This window comes from Amblyomma americanum, chromosome 1 (assembly GCF_052857255.1).
Source record: "Amblyomma americanum isolate KBUSLIRL-KWMA chromosome 1, ASM5285725v1, whole genome shotgun sequence".
Taxonomy (NCBI): Eukaryota; Metazoa; Arthropoda; class Arachnida; order Ixodida; family Ixodidae; genus Amblyomma; species Amblyomma americanum.
In genome coordinates this window covers 160,072,024-160,099,795 of record NC_135497.1, presented here as the reverse complement: position 1 = coordinate 160,099,795, position 27,772 = coordinate 160,072,024, and the positions used below count along the sequence as shown (strand labels likewise).

The 27,772-nt window shown below is 51.6% G+C and overlaps 1 protein-coding gene across 2 annotated transcripts; it reads left to right on the top strand.

The window, feature by feature from the left end:
• The first annotated feature begins 206 nt into the window (after window positions 1–206).
• On the top strand, window positions 207–27,772 carry LOC144114056 (uncharacterized). Of its 2 annotated transcripts, none has more exons than XM_077647514.1 (4): window positions 207–771; window positions 22,219–22,410; window positions 23,983–24,108; window positions 24,731–27,772. In XM_077647514.1, the coding sequence occupies exons 1-4, from the start codon at window positions 661–663 to the stop codon at window positions 24,803–24,805; spliced, it is 504 nt and encodes a 167-aa protein (XP_077503640.1). In that variant the 5' UTR covers window positions 207–660; the 3' UTR covers window positions 24,806–27,772. The 2 variants fall into 2 exon arrangements, with proteins under 2 accessions (XP_077503640.1, XP_077503639.1); XM_077647513.1 differs by lacking the exon at window positions 207–771 and adding an exon at window positions 8,375–8,647.

The window sequence follows — 27,772 nt, the reverse complement described above, 5'->3', positions numbered from 1 at the left end:
TCGCTCTTCTCGGCGGCTTTCCTGCCGATGTAGGTGAACAGTCCGCGCACTGCCGTCCGTGCGAGTCATCCTCCCCCTCCATGCTCTACCTCGGCGACGATTGCCAGCCTGCGGACCGCGCGCCGGCAAGGTGTCGCAAGCGCGTCGGTGACGCGGTTGGCGGGCGGCTTTTTGTCGTGAGTCACACTCCGGCAGTGCGTGAGACCGCGGAGTGTGGGGCCACCTGTCAACGGCGCCGCGAGGCTTTGCCCGGTTTTTTTTTCAATGCGGTTGCGTGGGCGGCAGGGAAAAGGCGGTAGCTGACTCAGCCCACAGAGGGCGCATGCGCTCGCACGATCGCCAAGCAGCGCGCAACGGTCAGAAAGCAGCAGAAAAAAAAGTGGGGGGAAAAAAAAAGGAGCGTACCGGGGGCGCTCGGAAGCGCGCATAGACAGACAAACAAACGGGAAGCGTTGCGCCAGTGAACGAGCAAGGGAAACCAGTCGCCGGCCGGCGGAGCTTTCGGAGCGGGTCTAAATCGAGGAGCCGGGGGGTTTGAACCGACGTGAATCTCGGTCGCACCTTATTTTACTTGAACAGCAGGAGACGCTGGTCCGTCCCAGGATCTTCTATTTTCCCCCCCTTAGGTAGCGCCGTCGCTTCTTCCACTTCTCGGACAAGATGTCGCACACCGTGACGGTGACGAGAATGACGACCACAACTGGCTCACCACTGCTGATCAACACGGGATATGCCTGTAATATCCAAGGGGCCCTCAAGATCCTCGAAACAGTGAGTCCTTGCTGGACACCGTTTATGTGTATCTTATGGCCATTAGCGTGGAACTGTCGACGTACTGAGGCGTTCCCTGAACGAGATTCCTGAACCGAAAGAGAAACTCAGCTGGAGCAGCAGTCGTTCAAACAGCGCATTAAAAAAAATGAATTTCGCTTATTAGCCGCTAGGGCACCTTAAAAAAAAAACGTTATTTTTCATCTTTCAACGCGACAAGCAGAGGAAATGCAATACCTTGCTCGGGAGCAACATGGTCACGTGTTGAGGCGTGGTTCTCGAGGGTGTAGTCGTCTGCTTGTCAAAGCGGGCTCTGACTCTTATTCAACGCGCTGGCGCGCTTGTAAAGCCGCTGCGCATTACGGACGGAGCCAGATAGCCGCGCTTTGGAATTTGCGCGGTGCAAGCCGTGCGGGGTGTGGCATATGCTGGGCGCAAAAGGTCAAGTGAAGTGTCGGACGCAGCGGAACGGCTGCTTCCATTTTTAGCAGACGAAAAGTGGAGCACATCGTCTGCGCGCGCGCGCGCTCTGAAATTGATTCGCGACGCGTCGGAGCCCCAGAGCAGGCACCACTTCGGGAGGCTGGCCCTCCCCGGCTGCCAGTTCGCGCTCATTTTGAAGAACTTTGCGGTTAGCGCGGACAAGTGCGAAATTTGCGTTACTAAGGCTACGCGCGGGCTTGTTTTCAGAAAATGACTGATAGCAAGAACTTTAATATGACCGGCTTTCTGCGGCAGCGCGCTGTCCTTGTGCTCGACCGGTATTGAGCCAGTCGCCGCCCGGTGCGTTATGGCAAAAGCTCGCTGAGCGTTGCACTGCGGGTGGGTTCTTTGCGCCACCCGAAAAGAAGTTTTGCTTGCGTCGCAGCGCTTAAGGGGCTAGGCCAAGGAAACAGTTGTGTGCTAGCTCAAACAACTGTTTTCTTAATCGTTATGACCGTTGCCGGCCTGGAGTCCTTGCTGTTTGTTCAGTCGTCATGCATAAATGCTCTTTGTTGTGGCGCTGCCCTGTGCAATTTAGACGAACATGCAAATATTTGCGCACACCACTTCGTGATGTGGTAAATTCATAAAAGTAACAAAATCTTGTTCTGTGAAATTTTTTCCGCCTGAAAACCGCCTTGTTTTTTCTCTCTACATTTTGTAGCTCGAATCGTCGTGTGTGGCACCGGCGGCAATCAGTCACACTTTCCTGGGCGATTCGCACGTCGTTTCCGACTTTATCTCGCTTGAAAAAAATACAAAAAAAAGACCGGTTCAGCGCACGGACGTGGCCGTGACTTAGCGATGAGCTGGACAGGAGAGGGGCATTTATCTTAGCCCATTTATCGTGTTCGCGCGACTGTCTGCTTGCGGCAACAGTCGCAGAAAAAGGAAGAAAACAGTCGAACGAAAAACGAGAAAGAGAGATCGAGAACGCAGCGTAAAACGCACCGTAGCCTGGGATGTTCTTAAATGCATGTGAAAAAACAGTGGGAAGGCGCGATTTTAGTGTTTAGGAATCGGAGAGCGGCGGTTATTTGCAACTTGTCCGCCTTTAATGGGGGCGCACACATAAAAAAAGGAAGAGAAATATGTGGAATGGTTTTATATAGTTCTGAGCCTCCCATCACTGTAATAACGTATACTTCGTTTTGGGAATAAAACTGAATAAGTTGTCCCTGCCTCTAGTAATCATTTTCAATCATTGACCGGTGAACAAATCGCCAGAGTGTGTCTAGTCGCAGTGCGCGATTGAAAGAGAGAGAGGAGCTCAGAATAGGAAGCACGCGCACGCGCGAGAGAAAAAAAAAATGACAGAGAGAGCGAGAGCAAGTTAATTGCAGCCATTCTGTGAACTCATTTTTTGGCAGTCATAAAACCTTGCTCAAGGTACGCGGATTTTCGCTGCTTCTGGCGCTCCTTTATGACAATGGGCAAAAAAGGTCCGTTGAAGGTATCGCTACTGTTCCGTAAAGGCGTTGCATGCTGATCTCTACCGCGAAGCCACGAGAAGGGCAGCGGAGGTGGCGGAGAAAATGCCATACTATGGAAGCTGAAGAGTAGTGCGACAAGTTAGTGTCCGTAGATGCTCAAGAAGGGAGACAACGGACGACGCGACGCAAACGAGACCGCGGTGATTACCGCGCGTAGGTGAGGGAATCGGGATGGCCTTACAACGCTGTAGATCAATAGACAAATTGAAGAAACAGCAGGTACGGAGCAGACGTTATATTTCCACTTGGCAGTTGTCGCGATGCAAGGGCGTGAAGCTGGCGAAAGGCAGTGGGAAGAGTGTCAAAGAGAGCCTGCACGCGACCACGCAACCTTTGCGACGTTTCGGGCGACATTGGACTCCATTTGTGTGGCTTTACGCGGAACGTGAGGCACGGTCCGCAGCTCCGTGCTGTGCACTGCACTTTAATGCATATTAATAAAGTATTGGTTTGTTTCGCATGTTTCCGCTCATTCCTTTCTTGCCTAATTTCAAGCGAAAAGTAAAGTCGCTCTTTTGCGTGTGTCTGTGCGCGCTTCGGAACGTCGAAGAAAGAAGAAAAATCTGGATGTCTCTTTGGAGTGTACTAAGGGAGTTGTGAGAGCTCAGCGTTTGTAGGTAGGCTTGCAGGTGCTCAGCGGGCACTGCTAACTGACATTAGCGTCAGCAAGACAAGTATTCGACACGCACCGGCGCGTACTGTACCGCAATATTACCCCCGGAGAGGCAGAGATCATCCCGGCCAATTATTTTTCTTCTTCCAGGCCCACCTGGATAACCTTGTATACTCTATAGCCTCATTTGCTTCACCTTTTGAGCCCCTCTGAAGCACGCTGTATTCTGTAGAGACTACGGAGCAAACCAAGAAAAATTTTCAGCTGGCCGCATGCATGCTTTGCATTTAAAAAGGGGGAATGTCGCGAGGCCGATAGAGGGAGACAGAAGGCACGCTTCCCTGGCTGTGATCGCGAGCTGCAATCGATACAAGCAGACGCTGATGCCCTCCGGAACTGACAGGCCGGGAAGCCGCGTAGTGATTGACGCCCGGAAGAGGCTGGCTGCGCGGGGTGCTGAGCCGCATCTCGTATTATTATCTCGTCCATATACGCGACGACTGCCGACTCTCCGATCACTACGCGGTCGAGGAATATTACCCTAATCATTGCGTTTGTTCACATTGTTATTGCTGTTCGGCCACGCTCTCGCTGGATCGCGTTCTCGCTCTCGCTGGCGACCGACTCCCGAGTATCGCGGAGTAGGGGCGCTGCCGTCACCGCCCGCGCATCCCACGGGCTCCGACTACGCGCGCGCGCGCGTGGGTGATGCCGAGCGTCCCGCGCGCAACTTCGGGCGCGGCTCCGGTGCGTCTGCCGGTCCTGGAGGGCCGAAACTTGGCGGCATATGTTGAGCATCCCGCAGGCAGACACACGCCGAGGCCCTCACCTCGCGCTTAATAAGTTGCTGTTCCTTAGTAACCCCTTGGGCGCCTCAATCGAAAATGATGAGGAACAGCTGACTGGTTCCGGTGCACGGATTAAATTGCAAAACAAACCGATCAGCGCCGCCCTTCTTCGGCACCCTGCAGCAACTTCCGACTGCGCATTTTTGCGACAGAGTACCGCCAGTTTGTGATCTTTTTTGACGGCTAACGCATTCGGTCGATGGCGCGCTGTAGGTCGTCCCGTTAATTGCCCGCTGACTGCGCAGGGAAAAGTGGCTCAAGGCTGTTCGGCCCACGACTGCGCGCTGGTTTTCTCCCGCTCACCGTGTGACTCAGAAGCGCCAAGCTGCCCCGGTTACTGCGCGCTTTCTTCCTCAACCTTATCACGCGAGCAGCGGCCGCGCAATTAGAGCGACACAGATTGGTCTTCCGCTCATTGCAATCGCTCTTGACTCCACCTCTGCCACCAAAATCATCTCCGACTCAAAATCCGCCCGATCCAATTTCGCCAAAGGCCTGATATCCCGCACCGCGGCTCGGCTTCTACGCTTCTGTCACCCCGCCCACCCCGTAACCCTTATCTGGACCCCCGCACACGAAGGCCTCCCGGGTAACGAGGAGGTCGCCCGAGGTCTCGCTTTCCGGGCCGGAGTTGGGCCTCCTCCGCCATCCCGAGAGCGTCTGCTTACGTTCAAAGATATTCTTGCCTACTACCGAGATACCCGGCGCGTTTACGCACCGCCGGCTCCCTCCCTAACCTTAACCCAGGCCTCCCATGGCGCCGACTCCATACCCGAACTGCTCCCTGCCCTATTCTCCTTCAAGCCCGCTACACCGATCAAGGCCTCTCTTCCTTTGCTCTGCGGGAAACCGGAAGACTTTCTTCACGTCCTCCTCACATATCCTACCTTCCCACACCCTGCATCCCCTACCACGGCGGAGTCATACTGGGAGTCTCTCCTGGCCAGCTCCGCTGCTGCTGACCAGCGCCGGATAATTACCGACGCCCTGAACCGGTTAGCCCAAGGGCTGTCCTTTGCCCTGTAGGGACAGCCCCCTAGGGGTTGCCTCGTGCCATGTTGGGGGGTTTGCCCCCCCTCTGTATTTGGCAATAAATGCTTCCACCACCACAACCGATGTAATACCATGATGGTTACTGCATGACGGAGGAGGCACGTGTGCGGCGTCGTCGTCGTGTAGTTTGTGAATGGAACTGATTAAGAGTCCACGTGTTCGTAACAAAGAACAGCAATAATAAAAAAACGTAGTACGTATTGGCCCTGTTTTGAGAGTGCGCGTTAATCTTGAAAAGGTGGCATGGTAGTATGTAGTTTTAAAAAAAAAGTTTGCAACGCTGATGTTGCTAAAGCCAGCTGCCACTGACATAGCTAGCTGGCATTTGCCTTTCTTTCCACTTTTTTTTTCTTTTAACGCTTGGCGTAGCTACGTACACCGCATCCCTGATCTCGCGCGGAATGGAGAACGCCACTGGAGCTCGCACGACGTACGCATACAGTGTCCGTGCACTCGAGCGATCCTGGAAGGTTTGCGCGTCTTTCGAGCAGCATGTGCCGCAAACGGAGGCCTACGCGCCTCGCGGGCCACTCCGCGTCGTATCCCGAAGCGTCGCCGCGGCGATGACGCTTCGCTCTTCGTCATCCATTCGTTACGCGATGGAAGGCGTCAGGGGGGGGACGTGCGTGCTCCACTGTCCTTGAGAGCGGAGCGAAAGGTCAAGGGAGGAGGCGCGACCCGCAACGCGGAACAGCAGCGGGAACCGAGGCGCAAGCGGCAGAGAAGAACAAATGCACAAAGAAGCTCGCACGCCGTTCCGGAACGGGCTGACAGCAGCAGGTGTGGCCGCGCAGGCAGCATCGCGATGGCCGCGCCCTCCCGGCGAATCTGTGCGGGGCACGGCCGCCCGCCGACGCCCAGCAGGCATGGCGCGCGCGTCCCGTTTGGGGAGAGCGCACTGCACGCGCTGTGCCCGCCGGTCGATACGGCTGCGGCCCCGATTGTTGCCATGGGGTCTTGGCGAACTCCGACGCGGGTCGTTGGGAAACTTCTCTAGGGGCGAACGGCACCGACGGGGCAAATGCTCCTACTTCTCTGCGTTTCTCTTTTTTTTTTTTTTCGCTTCGTGGAAGGGGCGCTCCTGTTTTGGAAGGACAAGAGATCACGCGTCGAAATGAGACTGAGCGTGCCACAGTGGCTACGTGGGACTTCGACGCGTAAATTTCGAGCATGGAACAGAGCCGCATTCTTTTTTCGCAAAACGAAAGCGAGGTAGATGAGAGCTTGGAATCTCCAGTGAACAAAAGAATAAGGTCCAAGGTGAAAAGAAAGTATGTCAGAAGGGAAAGACAAAGTAAGGAAGGCGGGCACGAAGGTATACCGTATGTGTCATCACATACTCATGCATTTGCATGCCATTGGAAGTGGGAAAGAAATTATCGTTTTGTGAGCAGCGACAAGTTGATTCTAAACACCACATGACGAGCAAAGCAGCTACTGCGTGGTGCAAGTACAGATCTGCAATAAGGAACCGCAAGGCAAGCCTCGAAAATAAGGCGAGGACATCGAGTCACCTGAGGTCGAAATATTTGGTTGGGTTGGTGGCTGTTGGTCCTTCGTCGCAGAAAGTGGCGTGATTGAAACGATTGACACCGAAGAGAAAGCGAGACAGCGCTACGCTTGATTTTTTGCCGGGAAGCAAATATGTACTTATGCCCTTTGCTCATGCACAAGCATTACTGGCACAGCGGGAGAAAGCATTATCAACGTTGGCACTTGCACACAGGTCGACGGTGTTTGCCTCAGTTTTTAGCAAACAAAAACAACCTGGATCAGTGACAACAGCATATTCATCCCATCCATTTATTTCATCAAAAAATTTACAAGGAATTACCAATTAAACTTTTCCGACTCCAACCAAGGCCTCTTTTTTTAGCAGTATGGTAAAAGCGCCTTGGTATCTTCAGAATACTTCTGGCATCCTCAGTCTCGACAGTGCAGAGAGGGATAATTTTCACAAATTAGAATGCTCTTAGACGCTTGATAACGAAGATAGCAGGCCAGCAGGCGTAGGAAGTCACCACATTTAAAGACTTCAGATGTGACATGTCACATGCTTTGCTTTATGTGAAATTGAACAAGCTGCCGGTATAGTAATCCCCTTCCATTTGTGCGCTTCTAAACCACTGAACCGTCCCCTGTCCTCCCCTTTCATGCTAATTGCTGGCAGAAAAAAAAACAACCTTAAGCTCACATTTGAATACGCATTCCTTCATTCGGGGAGAGGTACCGCAGACTTGTGGAATAACCTGTCTTCTCTGGGCTTCAAGGAAGCGTGCCGTCCGTCTAACGGCCACCTTTACGAACCGTTCGCATTAATTTGTTCCGAATAGCTGGAGATGTTTAGGGCGTCGTTCCAGCTGATGATGATGATGATGATGATGATCTCAGCTTTCCTGCTGTCGTTCTTTTTTTTTTTCTTTTGCGCGCGTGTGAACGGTTGGTTGTTTGGCCTAGGCGCCGTGGCTGTCAACACCTTTTCTCAGCGCTTCCAGGTACCTATAACGAACCTGACCTGTTGTGTAAGTGGTTCACAGAGAAACCCCGGAGACTCGGCACTCGGCTGCTGTCAACAGGTCGCACACCCGAACATACAAAACGCCAGCCAAAGCAGACGCTGCTCAGTCCCGTCTTCGTGACCAGCGGCGTCTCACTGCAGCTCGCAGCCCTCCAGCTTGGCTGGCGCGGGAACCGTCGCGGAGGCGCAGACAGATGCCGGCCGTCGCACCGCCGTGTGTGTCTCGACGGCGTCGCGCGTGCCCGAGGCCTCCGTGCAAGGTGCGCCGCAGATGTCCGGGCGCTGTCAGGCCCGCGGCCCGTGCAAACGGCGAAAGGCATGGCGCCGACGTGGGGCGCTCTTCTGTGAAGCAGAAACAATAAGCGTAGCTCATTCCGCCCCCTCTGAGCGGGCGAGGAGGCGACATAGCGCCAAGTTTCGCAAGCCGCGTATGCACGAGTCTCCTCCGACGTTTGACCTTCTTGCACCGTATACGGGAGGAAGGAGGCCCCCGGGGTGGGAAAGCAAAAAACGCGCACTCATCCCTTGAATGGCCGCCTCTTGCGAAATGCCCCCGCCGAGGGAGAGGAGGGCGCAAGTATGCGCTCAGCACGCACCGGGCGAGGCGTTGCCGCGTCGCCTCCTCGCGCCTGCCGCTCCATACCGGACCTGCTTGCGGAAGTGGGCGCAGTGTTTTGTTCGTCGCTCGCGAGCGTTTTCGCTCTCGGCATCGGCAGCAACCGACCCAGGTCGCAGACTCCGTACCCAGGACGCCACTGAGAAGCGACCACCAGCCGCCGACATGTCGCACACACGCACCGTGACCAGGATCAGCGTCAAGAATGAGGACTGCTGCAGCATCCCCGGCCTGCTGCGCGTCTCCGAGACCGTGAGCGGCGCTCTTTCCTTTCTGGGGCCCTCCGAGAGGGGCGGGGCGGGCCCCGCTCGGGGCAGCAGCGCCTGTGCAGCGGCGGTGACCGCGAGTCGGCCGGGGACTTTCCCCGCTGGCCGACCCGCGTCCCCCGCCGCTCGTTTTGGCTCACCCGGTCAGGGCTCCAGCAGCCAAGTTGGGTCTACTCTGGGCGCTGCGCGTGAACTGTCAGTGCTTCGGTGCTCCGCGGAGACGCTCGAAGCGGCTTCGTTACGACCAGCCTTATTGGCGCTTTCATTCTTTAATGCCCAGGGAGGTGTCAGGAAAGGACACTTCCCTGTGGCCGAGAGTTCTTTGTTCCATCGTTTGTTTTAAGCGCAGGCGGAAAAAAAGAACAAAGAGGCTGCTGTTTCTGTCATTGGGCTGTTATTTTTTTCTAGTTTTATTCGTTCCCTTCAGAAAAAAAGAGGGGGGGGGGGGGGTTACGTGAAAGAGAACGAAAAGTCGTTTGTATGGATACAGAGTTTCCTTAGGCCTCTGTTTTTTACAGGTTACCCCATAAACACGTCCGAGCTCCATCAAAAGCCCGCGGTTTGCGTTTCGAGGCCAGCTGTGTGTTATTTTTCGCGGCATTACGTGCTCCGGGTGTTCGCAGTGCAGATGGAGCATCCGTTGCGCTCAAAATGTCCAGTGCGCGTACAATTCGCCCTGCCTGTTTATGCTTATAGTTGAAGTTTAGTACAGTGTCGGCTGTTTTTGCTCACACAGTTTAGTCTATACCTCCGTTCAAAGTGCTTGAGCGCGCAGTTCGCAAACATAGCGGTAAAGTCGTTTTGTGTTTATGCATAAGATGGTAGTAGTAGTACTCAAAACATCTTTTATGCATATCATTTCGCTGTCGATGAGCAGTCTTAGTCCTCCTGTAGGCAAGCGCTTAGTCGCCTATGTAAAGCTTTCTTCTGACGCTACACAGAAAATGCTAGATGAGTGAGGGATTAAATTAATTGAACAAGCAACAGGACACTCATGAGTGCCATTTTGTTTGCACACATAATCTGTGCATATTTCTTAATCACTGGTATCTATGAAGACTCTTCAGAAATTTGGACGTTGGGTGGCTTTAATTGCTAATTTTCACCATTATGTCACCATAAAACATCCATGGAAGATACTCTGCCGGTTCAAAAAATAAAGCCTAGCAAATATCGCAGCCCGTCTAATACCCCTGTCACACGGGCACCGCAAAGGCCTTTGAGAATCAGGTCCTTATATCTTTCACTTAAGACTTTACGCAGTTAAAAAAAAAAGACTTTTTGATTTAGATGAGTGCTTTTTTCGGCATAGCATTGTCAGCGGTGTAGTACATCAGAATACAGTTAAGACGTGTTAACCAGCAGGCTGGTTAACTGATACTGAATAGTTAAGGTTTTAACTATTACTGCTAGGCTCCTTAAGTATCAGACGCCTGTAGCCCATCGTAAGTAATATCCATATCAGTTTTTAGAATTTCTAACGTGGGGTTACATTCGGTGCAGTGGGCCAACAATTTTTGGCCATTTCGACGAGTTAGTTGCACTGGAGCTGTTGCTTCGCCTGCAAGCTTCTCGGGAGCGCATGTATTTTGGCGCCATGTAGCCAAAATTTGTTATGCCACAGCGCTGAGGGTAACTGCGTTTTCGAAAATATAAAAACTAATATGGATATTACTTACGGAGGGCTACACGCCTCTGAGTAATTAAGGAGCCTGCAGTAATAGATTATTAGTTAACCAGAGTGCTGGTTAGCACATCATAGCTGTATTCTGATGTACTACACCACTGAAAATGCTATGCCGAAAAAAGCGCTCTTCTAACTCCAAAAGCTTATTCTTAAGAATTCTGTAAAGTCTTGGGTGCAACACCCTGTTGATCACACTTGGGTGTCGTGGATGCAGACGAGGAATTACCTGCATGCCTCCAGAGGTCTTCTAACAAGAGTCCGATACCTTTCGCACGAGCCGGACGGTTGCGGTAGCTTGATATTGTGGAGTTTTCGAATAGGGGCACCCTATCGATTAGGGATACCGATGAATAGTGGGGCGCCAGTGAGCATGCGCAGGACAATGAGCTGAAGAAAGTTATTGTTCTGCGCATGAACTCTGGCGCCCCGTTATTCATCTATCTCCCTGATCGATAGGGTTCCCCTATTCGAAAACACCCTATTCGGGGCGTAAAACACAGCACGCCGCTATGGTTAACACGGAGAGACCGATTTCTAATAACCAGCCTTTTCTTCTATTCTGTGCGCGCAGCGCCACCCGCGACTTTTTTTTTCTTTTTTTATTCTCTATTGCCCGTGTGGCTCATTCATAGTGTGAGAGGGGTGACATCACGGAATTGGCATCCTCGGGCACGTACCAAGATCCAGAGCCGTGACATCGAAGTACAGACGCGGAATACGAAATGCCTCTCGTATAGTGCAGCAATCCACTTTTGCCGCTTTTCACTCAAATAAAAAAAAAACGACATAAAAAGGGAACTCTGAACGCCTTTGCGCCACTTTGGCTAACAGTTATGCGGTGCAAACATATTTTCTTCGACTGGTGCATTTTCGGGGCTCCCAGAAGGAAAGAAAACACGAGGGCCCTGTCAGCGTGTCTATTACTGTTCTGCCCGGCGAGTGCGTCAGCGTGTAAAAGGCTCCCCCCGCCCCTCACGGGCCCTAGCGCAGGCTGCGGCAACGCGTCACCGTGGAGTCGGGTGTCCGGCACGCGGGCAAGCTGAGGGCCTGACGCCGTTACCAAAAGAGAGCGGCGCATCCGGCACGGCTTGTTCTTCTTCCAGAATAAACAGGCCTTGAAGGCTCGCGCAGTCTCCGACGGTACGGCTTCACTGGAAAACATCCGTCGCCGCTTCCATCGTCGCGCCTCTGACCGGGCTCCTCCTCTTCTATATTCAGTGGGCGGGGTCGCTCCGTGCGCAAACAGGCCGCTGTACGACAGCGAACAAAAAATATCGCCGTACTCACCAGTGGGAAAGGGCACACTCCGCACGGCCTCTTGAGTCCCGGCCTTCTTCCCCCCCCCCCCCTCTCTCTCTCTCTCTCTCTTGCTCTGCGAATGAAATAGGCAACGACGCACTCGACATCATTTACACTTCTGTACGTGTGCGTCTTTCACGAAATATCCGAAAAAGAAAAATTTTACTTTTACTATTTGTGCGACGACGCAGAGCCACATATATGTATAGTACTTTCCGCCTCCTTGCTTGAGGGAGAATTGTGAGAACAAAAATTAATGAACAAACTCAGTACTGTCCTCGCACGTGCTGGGCGCTAACGAGTGTATTGCTGTTACAGTATTTTGGGTTCCGCCTTGCAGACGACGCTGCGACGGCGGGGAAAAGAGGAAGGAAAGGCGATTCTTTGCACCGTTTTGCGAACGAGGGTTTGATTTTGCACCATTCGGGACATTTCGTGTACTTGGAGTCGACATTTTCTCTCGTTGTGTGTGACGCTTTCAGGAAAAAAACTGTGCGCGCGCGCGCGAATAACGAAGCTCGTCCTCAAAGCATCCCCTCAGTCAGAATACCTCGAAACCTGTTCTACACATGGAAGCCCCACTAATAGATATATTTTTTTTCTTCAGCAATAATTTTGGTCAGGCCAGCGCATGCCCCCGAGGTATACGAACGCCCGCAAAAAGGGCCCCGTATATGCTCGGAGCGCGTGCCGCGGCACCCGCTCGAACGCCTCGTTGGCTCCGTCACCCGGAAGCTCGACTGCTCTGCCGGCTCAGGTCCCGCAGAATGACTTGTCAGCGGTAATCAATTACTCCGCCGGGAGACGTAAAACGGTTCCATTTTCCGCGTCCGCGTAAGCGATTTGCCTAAAGAGAGGCAGGAGGGAGGGGGGGGGGGGGGGTAATTGACCTCAATGGCCGGCGCTTACGGCCGGCCGTTTCATTCCACCGGGGCTGCCCGGCCTGCGTGGAACGTGGGATGCAGGGAACACGGTCACGTCGCCCGTTATGAAATGTGTCTCTTTGCCGCCCGCCCGCGGGCACGCGGGCAATGTAGGTCTCCGCAACAGGCTGTGAGGCTGACTGCTGAAACCTGCTGTGACGCCGTCAGCGGCACCCGGACCCACGTGTCAGCAACATCTTGCACGCGCTGTTCGCAGTCCCTCCATCTGCAGAGCGGTTTTCTGTCGTTATGCAGAACGCGGTTATATCCGGAATAATTGCCGCACTTAAGAAGGCGCCTTTGTGTTCTGCGCCGGTGTGTGGAGGCTTCTCAGCAGGCCGTGCAGTTGTGGCGTCCAGCCTGACCAGCCGTGGAACACAACTGCAAGGCTAGACGCAGGCAGCGTAGGGCTCATGACGGAGTGGGGTTAACAAGATATGGATTAGGGAATCTAGCGTGTAATTGCGCCGCCTACGCAATCTACTTGCCACCGCAGCCGTAGTTGCAGCGCTGACCACTCTTCACAGTTCTCGTAATGCAGAGCCTTTGTGAAAGAGAATATACAGCGCACCGGGTTTGCCTCTGGGTCATGCGGTGTGTGTTGTTTTGCATTTTCAGCTTTCCAGACGCCTCGGAGGTGAGGGGAGCTGTCGTCGTCGGCGCTTTGGAGCTAAGGAATTCTAAGGGTCGCTGCATGGCTTAGAGGGGAACCTCGCGGGGTGTTATAGGTTTGACAAAGGCTGTACCATTTGGTAGCACCTAGTCGTAACTAAGTCATGACCGAGACAACGTGTTCCATTATCAGTGCCGCAGTATTCAATTTTAAGATGTATTTGGAATGACTGATATATATCGGCCATTGGGATGTGCACATACTGACCTGAGCGCGAAATTAAGAACTAATGTAACAAAGGATGGTTTATGAAAATCCGCTCGCGCAATGCATCTTCAGAACTTTTCGTCGAAAAAAAAAAAAAAACTTCGCACGATGTTAGGACGCTAACGTTGCGTATAGCTGAAGTGAGAGCAACTGTATCAAGCGCGTCCCTCTTTGCCGGTAACGAGGACTCTTTCCCGCGCACGATGTCCAAGAGTGTAAACAGCAAAACGCAGCGGTCTGTTCATCCAACCATGCAGTATACTTAGCTACCAGCTTGGCTACCTGAACGTGTACAATCCTTCGCTTGGAGTCCATTCGGGAGAAGGGCCGAAGCTACCAGTTTTATTTTTTTCCCCGCATCAAGACTTTTCTGGTTTCTGCCAGCAGGTTGTCGATTTTGTAGTCATTGGTCACGGCTTCTCTCTCCCCCCCCCCCCTCCCCCCGCTTGCTTTTTCAGTCGTTGTTTTCAGATGTTTGGGAACAGGACGCGCACGAAACTATTTTCCAATAGATGCCGCTTACCTGTGACCTTGCCTGTGATCTTGCCGTGCCTGTGATCTTGCCGCTTACCTGTGACCAACAGCGAGAAAGCATGCTGAGATCGTTTGCGTCGTGGCAATGCCGAACATGGCAGCTTACTGTACCGCTGAAATGCGCTTGTTATTAGACGTTTAGAATAGGGTGGCGCTATCTGTCGTAGGTATCCGGTGCGACTGTCGTCTTTCGCAGCTCCTAAACCGAGCTGCGGCCAATGTAATCGTGAAGGGCGCACTGAATCGGACGCCCTAACGTTCTTTGTGTCCAGCGGGGGCGGGCTAAGTGTCCCTCAGCGCCGAAAAGAAAGCTCAGGGCATTGCCTTTCAGTGTATATTTATACACTCGGTGCAGCTGAGATCCAGGCCTGTACGACAGAACAATGCATTGCTTCGACTCCGGAGAGCGCCTGTCCAAGCTTCGGCCATCGTCAGTCTCTTGCCCACCGCCTTCTCCGGTGTTCCAGCGCCTTTTCCGCGAGTGACCGACCGTAGAGCACTTACCGCGCGGATGTGCGCATTGTCCGCGAGGCTGTGTTCGTACGGGCAGCTGGCCAGCCACGGCGTCGCGTAAGCGCCATTCATGGGCCTGGTTCGGTCTGGTTCCGCGTCTCTGCGCGTCGTCGCAGTGCGTGCCGGCCGCGTGAGGCGGCCATCGGGGCGCTTCTTTTTTCGCCTCTTTCTCGAAAAGTGTGGTGTGTCCTCTGACCGGGTCAAGGATCGATCCTTCGAGGGGTGCTCGCGCGGTCTCGTTTGTCCCGCCGTGCGCGGGCGCATTAGGCCGGGCTCCGAAGGAACCAGCTCACGAGCGAATGAGCTACCCTCGTCCAATGGGGGAATCCGGAAAATGCGCGCATTTGGCTTGTCGCCCCCGCCGCTTCCGCCATCCCTCTGCTCAAATAGAACACCCGCTCCTTTCGGCCCGCAGAACGATTGACCCCGCAAGTTAGCTGCCCACGAACAAGCTCTTTTTTTACTCGTTGCGTCGTCACGATTGGTTTCAATCGCATATATGTGAGAACGCTCGAAAAGACGCTAAATACATTTAAGGGCCAAGAAATGCACTCTAACCTCGTTATAACGAAACGGTTTATAACTAAATAATGTATATAACGAAGGAATGACAATTCCCCTTGGAAGCTGTTCAACACTGGCTACAACGAAGCTACGGCTATAACGAAGTAATCGCCGGGCCCCTTCAACTTTGTTATAACGAGGTTCAACTGCACTTTGTCCGCTGGCCCTTTGAAATGTTTGCGTCTGCTTCTTCCCGCGTGGCCCGAAAAACGTCCGCTGTGGGCCAAAATGTTACCACGTGTGTGTACTTTTATGTTGTGTTGGAAGTTATCAGGCACCGTCAGTCATTAACAGCCCCTCTTTAAGTATATATGGTGGTTACAATCATAATATTCCGCCTAAATATGCCTTCTCACTGGAGTGTCGCCTACCAGATGCATTCTTTTGCGCGGATGTGGTCCCCTGGGTGTTTTAGTCCGCGGATTAAAATATTAAACAAAAAAAAACGGGATGAGTGCATTAGAGTTTCGTGAAGAAGGATAGGTAAAAGAAGGACGCCAAAGAACGGAAACGAAAATGAATGAGAAAGAAGAAAAACAGCGAATGATATGGTTCTTGTAGGGCTCGCATTGGGAATAGGAAATCATGGAGAAGTATTGGAAACAAAAATACATGTGCATGATGAAATAAATCGGTGCTTGTGACAACTTGACCTGAGTGTGAAAAGAAGTTTGGTGAACCGATATATCTCAACTAGACACATAAAGCTATTGAACTTAAGCATCTGTGCAAAGGCAAAAACTCCTTTATTGCTGTACGTGCATCAACTGGCAGATATGTCGCTCTTATTGGTTACTGTTAATATTTGTGAACCTCGTCTTTGACGTTTCATCGAGAACTCTTTGCTTCTTAATTCCGAACATCCCTTTCGCTGCCGTCATTCCCTTTTGCTTATCAATTCTTTCTCAGTTTTTTTCTTTTCATTCCTTCCTTCCTTTCTTTGTCTCTGTGCTTCAAGGAAGATCCTCCACCAACAAGGCTGTGACTGCGCTTAGGGTCGTTTGGTCGGTGGAGACAGCGAGAGGAAACTTTAAAAAAAATATTTTTGTCATCGAGGGTGGGTCTCTTATTTCAAAAACACAATGTTGGGGGCTATGTTCTGCGCGCGGCGGACCAGCAGAGACTGCTGGCCGGGCTGAGGGCATGGAGAGCCAACGTTCCCACGAGCTCGACTCGAGTTGGGTGGACCGGTGGAACTTGGCTGCAGTTTGCTCAGTGTGGCATTTAGGGCTTCCATCTCCCGTTCCGAGTTTCCTCGTCATGTGACGCTAATTTTTCGTCTTTCTTTTCTGTCTGATTTTTCTTTTACAGCCTTGCCTTCTTCATTTGATGTAGTTGCATGACTGGTTATTCACGATTATTTTTATTAAATCATTCAATCCATCGGCAACCTTGCTGTTCGCGACGGCCCCGACCTTCGGGGGTTCTGTTTAAATGACTGCATCAGTCAAAATCTCCTTCTTATCATTTCTTTTTCGCGGCTGGCCTCCATGGCGTGGCTGTGTGGATCGTGGTGAAATATATCTGGCGTGGAATGCGAAATGGACGCGTTTGTTTCCAAGAGTAACCCGTCATAGAAGCTATCAGAAAGGTGCCATCGTCTGTTGTTTCTGACCTGGTTGTTTGGCTGCTTCGTCCGCGTGCTGTGCAAAGTAAAGCGCTATTTTTCGGGCCCGGTTTATGGTGGTTCTCGTCACGGGACTGCGTTGTCGGTGATGCCCCTCTCACTGGAGGCGATGCTTCCTTTTGCGAAGCTCTTCACCTCAATTATCGAAAGCACTGTTCAGCGCAGTGTTTTGTGAAACTTGTCTCCGAGATCAAATGGCAGGTATCTTCACATTATCATAGAAGGCGTGCCGTTGTCTGGGGTATAAATAGCGGTGAGCTATACCAGAGGGGGAAAAGTGTACAGAGTTACTCATATCGAGCAGTCACTCTCAATATCCGGCCGCCTCCACCGCCGTATAAGGAGCGTGGTGTTTCCGGTGCCGTAATCTTTCAGCTACAGCTACCGGGGCTGATTCCGCTTTTTCTCATTTTGCTTTCCTCGCTGGCACGCGCGTGCCTCGCAATACAGGCGGAGATGGTGCGTCTTCTGAAAGCGGACGGCGGGGAGCGCACGTACCGCCGTTTGCAACACCGCGCAATGCGCTCGCTTTCCGCTCTCTCTGGCTGGCCCTGTTTTCGCTTACACAACGTCGCGACGCCTCCCCCGCCGGCGGCTGTCATTCTCGCCCGCGCTTCCCGGGCCCGGCTTAATCGGCGTCGGAGGCTCGTCATGCATGGCCGCCCGAACCGTTGGTTTTGTCGCCGGGCGCGGGTAGTTGGGGGCGCGCCATGGGGCGCACTACCGCTGTTGCTACGGCAACTTTTAATCGAAAGCGTGGTGGCAACGCGGTTCGTCACGTCTATTGTTAGCACGCGCTGCCTGTGTCGCGGCGGGCTGGTGGTGCGCGCGACCGTGCGCCGCTGGCAACCTTGAACGCTCCAGCTACGGCTGGCTGCGGCTTCTCTGGGCTGCGGGCCCGTCTCGTTGCGCAAGCGCCGCCGCCGGCGACGTCACGCGTGTGAGGTGCGCCACGCGCCGCGTGCCAACCTACGCTTGATCGCAGTCGCGCGTTGAGAACCGCCATCGTGATCAGGCTCAACGGAGAGTGCCTGATTATCGGTATCCAAGCGCATATTAGGCTTCGGGTTACGAGCAAACGCCGGCAGAGTTAACTGTTTATTCCATATCTGCCAAATGCGCCTCGTTGACTACTTTTTCACCCGAAATCAGAGCTGTGAAATGAGTGTCGTTCTAGGCCATTGAATAGGCGTTCCCTCTGATCGCCACTGCATGCATGCATGCACAGGGAGACGAACTTCCTTGCTGCTCATGGGCACTTCTCCTGGTTGACGCTGTCGCCTGCCAGCGTTCGCCCACTGTGCTGTTGTCGGTAGCCGTTACGCATGCGCACCAGGCACCCGGCTGGTTCGGTACATGCGTCTACACCGCATCTCCTCTATGCTGAAGTTCTGTAGTGTTAGCTGTAGTTTTGTTGCTTAAATGACTACGCTGCGGGCTTTAAATAATAATAAAAAAGATTGAAAGCTGCCCGCGCCAAGAAAACTGTTCGCAGCACAGCACACACCCAACTGCTATGCTAGAACGATGACCCGAGCGATGAAGCGGACGCTACCTCCTCCGCGCAGGCAGCCGTGCAAATCCGTGTATCCTGAGAAGGGCCTTAGTGGTACGGGCAGGGACACTTTATTCTTCGTTCTTTTTATCGTGTCCCACAATAATTTTTTGTCCACTCGAAGCTTGATTGCTAGATAAGCTGCTCGAGTAGAAGCCATACCTCCGCACATCGGCAGTGCGGAGTTTTACAGCAGTGGCGGCAACTTTTTTGTTTTCTTAAGGGTGCTTCCTTTTTGCCTGTTTAGTAGATACTATGACAGCGTATGCCCTCTGAAAAATCGCAGGGTAGTGACCCGTGAAACACGTGCGCAAAACGAACGATGGAAAGTGGGCGCACTTAAAATGAAAATAACCGCATATTCGCACATCGGAGCTGTATGCACCTGTGGCGGCGGCATGCTTACGAAGTATCATTTCAAAGAAGTTTGGTGCGAACGAATTGTGAGCGTGCGATGCAGGAATTCTGCTGGGTGAATCACGAGTGGGGATGCTGACGCCTTCGAGAACACAGGCGGTTGTGTCTGCAAGGTGTTTCGCAGCTGTCGTTGCTTACCTGTGCTGTATTCGCGTTACCAGTTCGATACAAAATTTCTGCTCGCTGCAACCTCTTCGATTTCCGGAGCCGCTCTGCGTTTTGAACAAATACTGCGTGCGGAATGCAGCTCGTTGGGAGCGGGCCCTCAGTGGCCGCGAATGGATTTCTTGTTCGGGGCAGAACGCTTTCTCAGTCTTCTGCAGCAGCTCCTGTCCGACCTGAGTGTCTTGACCAATACGCTAAATTCGAAAGCCTCTTTCGAAGGTTTTTCGTGCGCAGTTCGTTGGCGTGTATTTGGGGTACCCCTGACGCTATCTGCTTGCTGAACAAAATAAGGAGTGGACCATTATCGAGTATGCGACACTAGACTTTGCATGCCTAGCGATCTGTAAGTACTATACACGTTTCTGTACGATGTTGTTCTCTCCCGCTTTTGATTTACAACATCCGTAATGATAACAGGTGTAAGAGCGGCGCTTTATCTTTGGGACCAACGTGTAGTTCCCCCCCCCCCCCCCCCTTTTATCAGACACCGCCCAGTGCGGCACGTATCGCGGCAATATCAGGCGCCTGCAATATACAAGGCCAGCGATTGCTCCTGGCGGCGGGTGGATGCTCTTCGCTATCGGTAACTGTGCGCGGTGTCTGTCGCTGGAGGGCGTTTTTGCACTTCTAGGCAGGCTGGGGCTGCCCTTGCAGCGTAATTAAATTTTGGACATTAGTCGCATCCGCTAATGCTATCACTTCAATGGCGTCCGTTCAGGAACCCAGTCGAGGCTGGGTAAACAAGCCAAGGTGTACTGTCAGCCCGAGAATATCCGCCGCAGCTCCAAAAGAGGAGGAGAAGGAGGAGAGAGGAAACACTGCGAGTTTAAGCAGCCGTACGCCCGGCGGTTGGTGACCCCACACACGGGGAAGGGTCACGAAGGGAAATAATCGTGGAAGAAAGGATATAAGAGTCATGCACGTCTATCAGCAGGCAGTCACTCAAAAAAGCCTGTCTCGCTTTCAAATGCCCAAAAAGTGGTTTTCAGTCCTGCTCTATACTTGGGATCTGGGGTTCGATCCCCAGTGCCGCCGGATACCCCCCGGCGATACAATTGAGTACGAGCTTTCCCCTGGCCTGGTGCTCGGCTGTTCTGGGGTGAAGTGCTTGAAAAATGGGCCTATGACACCCTCCTATAGTCGGATGCAACTCAAGAACTAAGCGGCAAATGCCCCTCAAAGGTCCTCTGCTGTATAGCATCGACCGATCCTCATGACGTCGTGGCTAATCCCCTTTGTCCTGCTAGTGTGAAATTGCAGGGGGTGGCAGATGGCTTAATCGGGACCAGCGCTTAATCGGATTAACTGCGGCTTACTGAAAATCGGTTAGCTGGAAGGACTCCTGGAGGAGCATCTGTCATTTCGTTCTTGGGTTGTACGAGTGCGACTGTAGCGTAGACAAAAATTCAGAAAGCACTTAAGTCCGCTTACGTGCTGTGAAGGCGAAAGCGTTAGTGTGTCATCGTGAACGTTCAAACTCGACGCAAGTTGTGTATTTAGATATAAAACGAAGACGCGCCTCCGAATGCTGACTCTACAAACGCTGAATCCTCAAAGGCCCAAGTGAAACACTCGGACATTCGGTTCGAATACCTTTCGTGAGCCAGCCTCCAACCTGACTAAAAGACGCATATTATATGCTACGAGAACTCGTATGACACCACCCGCAACGGTGTGCGACGAACGGTTGCTTCACAATTTCGGTACGAAAATTGATTTTTGAGAAAAGAAATTGGCGCCAACTGTCTCGCATCTCGGTGGATACCTCAACCGCGCCTTAAAAGAAGGGGTAAAGAGTCTGGGAAGGCATACAACTGCAGGTGGATATGTCGTCGGTGCGACTCTCGGTCGCAAGCGAGCCTCCAACTTGAATAGCAGTTGTAAGCTATGCGCAACGAGAAATCGTGTGACACCATCCGTAACGCTGTACGAAAACGGTTGCATCACAGTTTTGGTACAATTGTAGTCTGGTAAATTGACGCCACATTGAGGTCAACCAGTAAGGGGTGTATATATATAGATGAAGTACATATGCATAATTATCTGAAACGGTGGTCTTTGTTTTACGGCAGCCAAGATTCTTGAACCGTAAGTTAAAGTGGCATTGGCGATGAGAAGATTTACTGGCGCAAGGGCAGCTTTGGCCAAACAGCGCCATGGCACAAAGTGTTTTAATGCGAAATCATTACTAGTCCCATTAGGAGAAGACTCAGCGGCGTGTGTTACTGTGCGTACGCGAAGATGGTACAGAAAATCCTAGCGACGTCAAGAAAAATAGGGTGACGCCATCAAGCGGCCGTTAGACGCACATAATAATAATAATAATAATAATAATAATAATAATAATAATAATAATAATAATAATGCTGTGTGCGTCGAGTGCCGAGTGCCAGTCAGTGCAATGCTGCCCATGAAAGACCCCTGACTTCTGACGAAGTGGACAGAGCACGTACAGTACATGGCGGCATCTGTACATTGGCGGCATTCGCACGTGGAGGGGTCAGCAGTCCCAACCCGAAACGAGTACGCATTCGTGAAGGTCACTCCAGCCTCATCTGGCCCAGCAGCGTTTTCTCGCAGCTTGAGCGGTAACTGCAGTGGCAGGGAAAAGTCAGTAATGGGCAAATGACTGCTCGCGAAATCCTCTGCGTGTTGTGGGAAAGCGTGACATCGTGTAAAAGAAAATTAAGCTGCCTTGCAGCGTGCCGTTGTCAATAGAATGCAGATAGTCCACATTCCTGAAGGCAGATCGAGCTGTTGCGTCAACGAGGTCACGGCCACCAACGCCGCGTATCACGTCAATCACTATAAGGTCACGTCACGACCTTTTTAAAAATGACGATATTGTCGAATCTCTGACACCGGCATCTGAAATACTTGTCGCTGGCAAGCATGGAGTATATGCTGAATTTGGTGAAAGGTTGCTGTGGGAAACCGCCCCCTATCGGAAAACGTTCCGGTTATTTACTGAAGACGAACGGGGAAGACTGAACGCAATACGAGACTAAGTAAAGACAAAAAAGCCGCGGAGGGTACCTGAGCATTGATGTTTTTTCAATCCAATTAAAAAAAAAGAAGTGAGGGTATGCCTGTGCTTTGAGCTGAGTTACCCGCAGCGGTGCTCAACTTTCGTGTTGTGTCTCGCCCTTGGGTCTGAAAAAAACGTTTGTATAGGCAGCTTGCACGGGTTTTGCGTTGAATATATACGCTGTACGAAAAGCAAGAGCACTCACTAGAGGGTGTTCTCTCAGAATGCAAACAAGCTGCCTCTCCAGAGTTATTTGCGTTCTGATAGGGCGTAGTGAATCCCGCTAGTGAATCCCACGATGTGAGCGCAGGTCGCGTAGCTGTGTGTACCCAATGTGTACGCTACACCGCGTGTGCTCACCGCAGGTGTTCGGGACCATCTGCCTGGGTCTGATGCTGCACTACACCAAGCACAGCAATGTGGACGTGTTCGGCATGCCGGGACACGAGCTGTACTTCATCCTGACCGCCTTCGGGTGCCTGCTGTGCACGTTCCTGCTGCTGGTCTCATCGTGCTGGTCCTTCACCTCGTCGTCGCTGCTCTCGCGCACCTCCTTCGTGAGTCCCGCAATTGGAAGCAGTGCGTGAAGCGGGGGAAGGACTGGCACCTCCCTTGTTCACTTTTAGACGGCGCCAGGCTGCGCACCCGAAACATGCAGGCTCGATCCCGGCCGCGGCGGTCGCATTTCGATGTATAGAGCATATTTAGACCATCCAACTATCAGAATGCTCGACACTATCATGAGCGCATATAGTGATCTGGTGCATAGGCGTGGATCAAATGCGCGCAAAGTTACAGATCGGAAAGCGTGCGCACTGGCCGCAGCACGTTTTCCTTCTGGCTATCTGAACGTTCCCTGTTTGCAGCCCGCCCCGCAGAACCCTTTGGCGCGCCGTTTAGACCTTGGAGAGCGCCTCAGTCTGAACACCGGCGCCTGTCCCCTACCGCGTAAACGAGCTATAGCTGCTCACGCGCGCACTACGTCCGTCGAATGCCCAAGCGCGCAAGGGCCTAAGGTTTTGGGGATAAAGAGTCTGAGGCTCGCAAAAATATGGTTAGTTGCGAGAGCTTCCGCGAAATATATTAGAGAAATGCTTGGATTTTGTTATTTTACAGTTGTGATGGCGAATATCCCGCAGAGCATAGCGAAATCCAGCAGTACAGTGTTTACTAAATGGATAAGAGCCAGCGGAACCTCTTCTGAGAGCTTTAGTCGTGAGCCAATTTTCATGTTCATTTTTCAGTGTACTAATCAGTGCAGAACTGTCTGTAAAATAAAAGGTATATTTAATTTTTGCCGGTTTAAATGTCGTGCGAACAGTTCTCTTTACCTGATGCAACACCAACTACCTCCAACCTCCAATAAACCAGGCTTGCTTCAAAGCCCGCCGTGGTGGCTCAGTGGTTAGGGCGCTCGACTACTGATCCGGAGTTCCCGGGTTCGAACCCGACCGCGGCGGCTGCGTTTTTATGGAAGAAGGCGCCCGTGTGCTGTGCGATGTCAGTGCACGTTAAAGATCCCCAGGTGGTCGAAATTATTCCGGAGCCCTCCACTACGGCACCTATCTCTTCCTTTCTTCTTTCACTCCCTCCTTTATCCCTTCCCTTACGGCGCGGTTCAGGTGTCCAGCGATATATGAGACAGATACTGCCCCATTTCCTTTCCCCAAAAAACCAATTATTATTATTATTCAAAGCCCGTACCCGTAGTTAGGCCGGTCTTTGTTAGCTGCTAACCTCCCTCTGAACTGAAGTGTGCTGCAGATTTTAGGCCAGACGTGAGCCTGTGCGTATATTTTGCCGTATTCGAGGCGATGTGCACAGGACGAGAGACCACAGCATTATCGATATTTCGAGCATTTGAACTGTATACATAATCCACACTAGTTGCCTGGCAGCTCTGCATGCAGTGCATGAAAGTATATCTTCAAATATAGCGAGATGCGGTGGAACGCGGCTTGCCGACTGTGCAACTTCTGAGCGCGCGCTTCGCGTCTGTGTGCGGCCAATGTTAGGGAACTCATATAGTGACTTGGTATAGCTGCCTCGAAATTTGATTGATTGATTGATTGATTGATTGATTGATTGATTGATTGATTGATTGATTGATTGATTTTGCGAATTCGCAGGAGATTCTGTTCCACCTGGTGGCTTGCGCCCTGTACCTGGCGGCGGGCATCACACTGCTGACCAAAACACTCGACTACGACCGCCGCTTCCGAGGGGAGGGGTACGACGCTCGCATAGCGGCAGCTGTAAGTATGCCACCGCCCAGGACACATAGCGGTGAACTCAGAGACTGCACGCCCAGAGTTACTATCCCCGCTAACTTACACGCGGTTAAACTTTCTCTCTTCGTGTTTCCTGCTTCGGCGCTCTTCAGAGCCTTGGCTCGAAGTAGTGCGTCCTTCGAAATTGCGTTGCCTGTCGCTGGCGCCAATGCCGAGTCCGTCATATGTTGTTGTGTTTCGTTGCATTTATTTAGGGTTACAAACGCTCCCTTGAATTTTTTGTATGGTTTCGCCGCCAGGGAATTTGAGGAGTAAAATTGGGCGAAAATGGAATTTTCGGATTTTCAGTGAATTTTAAGAACCGAAATTGTTCCACTTTTTTTAACGCCAGAACTTTCAGGCTGCTGCAGGGTAAAATATCCAAAGATATGGATTTTTGGGTGTAACTGAGGGATGTTTGGAAGATCACTGTTTTTCCAGCCAGTTACCTAACGCAGGAAAAAAAAAACAGGAACGCGATCGAGCAAAAGGGAGACGCATGGAACTCCCTTTACACGTGGTATACAATCCCCGTCGGCGCATGAGGCAGAAGCAGACTGTTTCGCGCTCCTCTGTCACTGACGGTGCATGCGCCTCCGCCTCGCAGGTGTTCGGCATCATGAACGGGGCCCTGTACCTGCTCGGCGCCATCCTGTCCTTCCGGATCTTCCGGCAGGGCTGACCGCGCTCGGCGTGGCTGGGCCTGGCCCGACTACCACGAGCTTCTGTTGGCTTTGACGTTAAACGCACTAGCCGTTCTCTGTTCACTCATACTCATCTCGGCATCACTGTTGCTCTGTGCCCGCGAGCGTGGTGGAGTCCTCTCGTTGAATGCTTCATGTAACGTTTGTGCTTAGAGGTCATTATTTGTGCACAAGTTTGTGACGGCACTGTGTAGACTGTGTAGCGGGACATCCGGTATCCTTCTTTCCCTTCTTTTTTTTTTTCTTCGTCGCGCTTAATGGGGAAGGTTCTTCGGGCTTGCCTCGACGTGCTGTGTCGCGCACATCATACCGTGTTTTGGTAATCACTGCCAGATTCAAGATGCTAGCTTTGGTACAAAGAATAATCGACAAGTCATTTTCAAGGTAGCTGGGTAAAGTTACGGTTTAAAACTACCGATCTTATGGTGGTACCACAGTCCAAAGCGACAGAAACTTCTGTTTTGTTTTTGTTTTTTCGAGAACCTGCATCGTGCCAAATTTGTATCCGCCTTTCTCTAGGCTAAACACTGAATCAGTAGACGTTGTTGTAGGTTCAGGCGGTCAGTGACATTCTATATATGCATTTCAGGAGGCCGAAGGTAGGAGGGCCATGGCAAGGAAAGGAAACCCTAGAAAGGAAACCCTAGAAACGCATTGGTTCCCTACATGATGATGCGCGAAGAGGCAGTCGATTCGAGTCGGTTTCGAGAAGCACTGAAGGGTCAAATTTGAGTCGCGTGCGGAGGCTGTGCGCGCGGTCCCCACCGGTGGCTTTTATTCTTCTCTTGTTCGTTTGTCTTTGAATTTATATCACGTGTGAATGTCACTCACACCCATCAGTTAAAAGAAACCGTAGTACCGGTTGTGATTTGTTTGGTGCCACGACTTTTTTTTTTTGTTTGCTCTGTTCTTCTGAGCCCATTGTTATTTAGCGTACGTAATAACGGCGCCTTCGAAATCCCAGGGCCTCGTTTGGCATTTTCGCCAGGGTACCGCGTTTATTTTTTCTTTGTTTTTTTTCCTCGCCGAAGTTGCGACTGCACTGTCCTTCACCGGCACTCGCGGGATGCCGCACGTCGGAGGTGAACGGAACGCTTTTCAGACCTTTGGTTTGTTGGGCGAGCCGCGCTGTTGCGGGAGTACAGCTGCAATCGCGCGGAAACAATGGCGACGCGACCATTCGCCGGGGAACGACGAGAGAGTCGCTACGGTCTGGAATAATTGGCCGGAAATTCCAGACGATAACGACTGACATCTAGGCAGGGAAAAACAACTCTGACGGCAGCGCCCAAACGTATGAAACCTATCCCGGCCGGCTGGCACGTGTGTGTGTCAAACGCTGCAAGAGCAGCAGGCAGGGGAGTCGCACGTTTTCTTCACTTTTGTTTTCTGTTTTTTTTTTTCTGCGAAAGAAATATCTGTCTATGCCTAAAAACGGGGTCCACTTGTTGACGCTGTTCACGTGACCAAATGTCGTGCCTTTTGCCAAACGAGGTTCTGGAGAAGAAAAAAGCTGCTATGCAGAACGCGCTTCGGAGGCGACTGTACAGCATTTTTATATTGGCTGTATTTCAACCGTGAGAATTTTTTTTATTGTCCACATTTCCTCTTTTTTTTAAGTGAACGATGAAACAGGCATGCGTGGCCGCGGACCAGACTTTCAAAATCCGTCCACGTTTTAAGCTAGCACTGCCTTGTCGGTGGCGGCTTTCGATAAGCCAGTTGTTTTGTATATCGGACACAGTCAGTGTAAATCATTCTGTTTCTGTGTTGGCTGTTGTTTATGTTACGCAATGTTTTGTGACACGCAAACCAATGGGCTCAAATTTGATGGGTCTTGATAAGACTCAAGTGACCACAGGTATAAATGGAATCAACCTTTCACATTAGGCTCTTGTGGAGTTCAAAATGGGTTAAATTATCATCTCCAAGGTATATTTCTTTTTGTTTTTCGAGTTTAATACGTCTTCATTTTGTTTGTCATGGTGACTATGCTGATTATTTTTTCATCTTAGAAACGCGTACTTAAGCCGAATACATCACTACTCGATTATTATATTAGAGCGGGCCTTTTACGAAAAATTGGTGCACAAGCGACTGTATTCATGATGGCGTTATAAAATTACGTTTTGGGAATTTATTACCATGAAAAGAACGAAACGTCTAAATACTGCCGCCGAAGTCTACAGCGCACACTTCGCTTGACACCTGTCGGCCTTAGAGAGTATGGGGTTTTCGAGGGGATTTTTATGGTATCGCACAACAGAAAGAAAAGCTATTTGATGGATTGCAACTATTAAGTAAGATATAGAACGAAAAAATCGTTCGTGCATTGACCATTAAAAACAAAAACACCGATGCAGGCATTTTGCGTAGACACTGAACACGTATACACGAAGACGAACTTCATGCTTTTAATACGATTTCTTCGAAATAAAAATTAACGTAGCCAACTCGAAAGCGGAACAATGAATGTGGGCGACAAAGTTGTCCTGCTCTGCCCAGAGGACGAGCACAAAGCTGCTATTCTCCGCTGAACTCCACAATGGTGACATCGGCCCTTTCTTTCCCGGCTGTCTTTCAGAAGCCCAGTATACACTTCGGCGGCAGTTCTTTAGCGCGTGATTGATTGGGGTGACCTTAATGTGCCGCGCAATAAGCCTTGCTGTACGTTCCGGTTTTTTTTTTTTTTTTTTGGAAGCCGCTGTGTTGTGAGCCGCCGTTCTTCCCCTCTTCCTCCGTGTCCCTGTGCCCTCCCTTTCCACCACCACCGCCACAGCAAGAAGCGCGTTGGCTACGTGTATATTTTTAGTTGTGCAGCGAACAAGTAATCGACGCATTCAGGACTAGCGCCCGCAGTGTAGGGTGCGAACATTGTACAAGCTTTCGTCAACCTTTCATGTATCGCCGATGTGCCTAATAAACTATGACGTGTTATCTGCCAA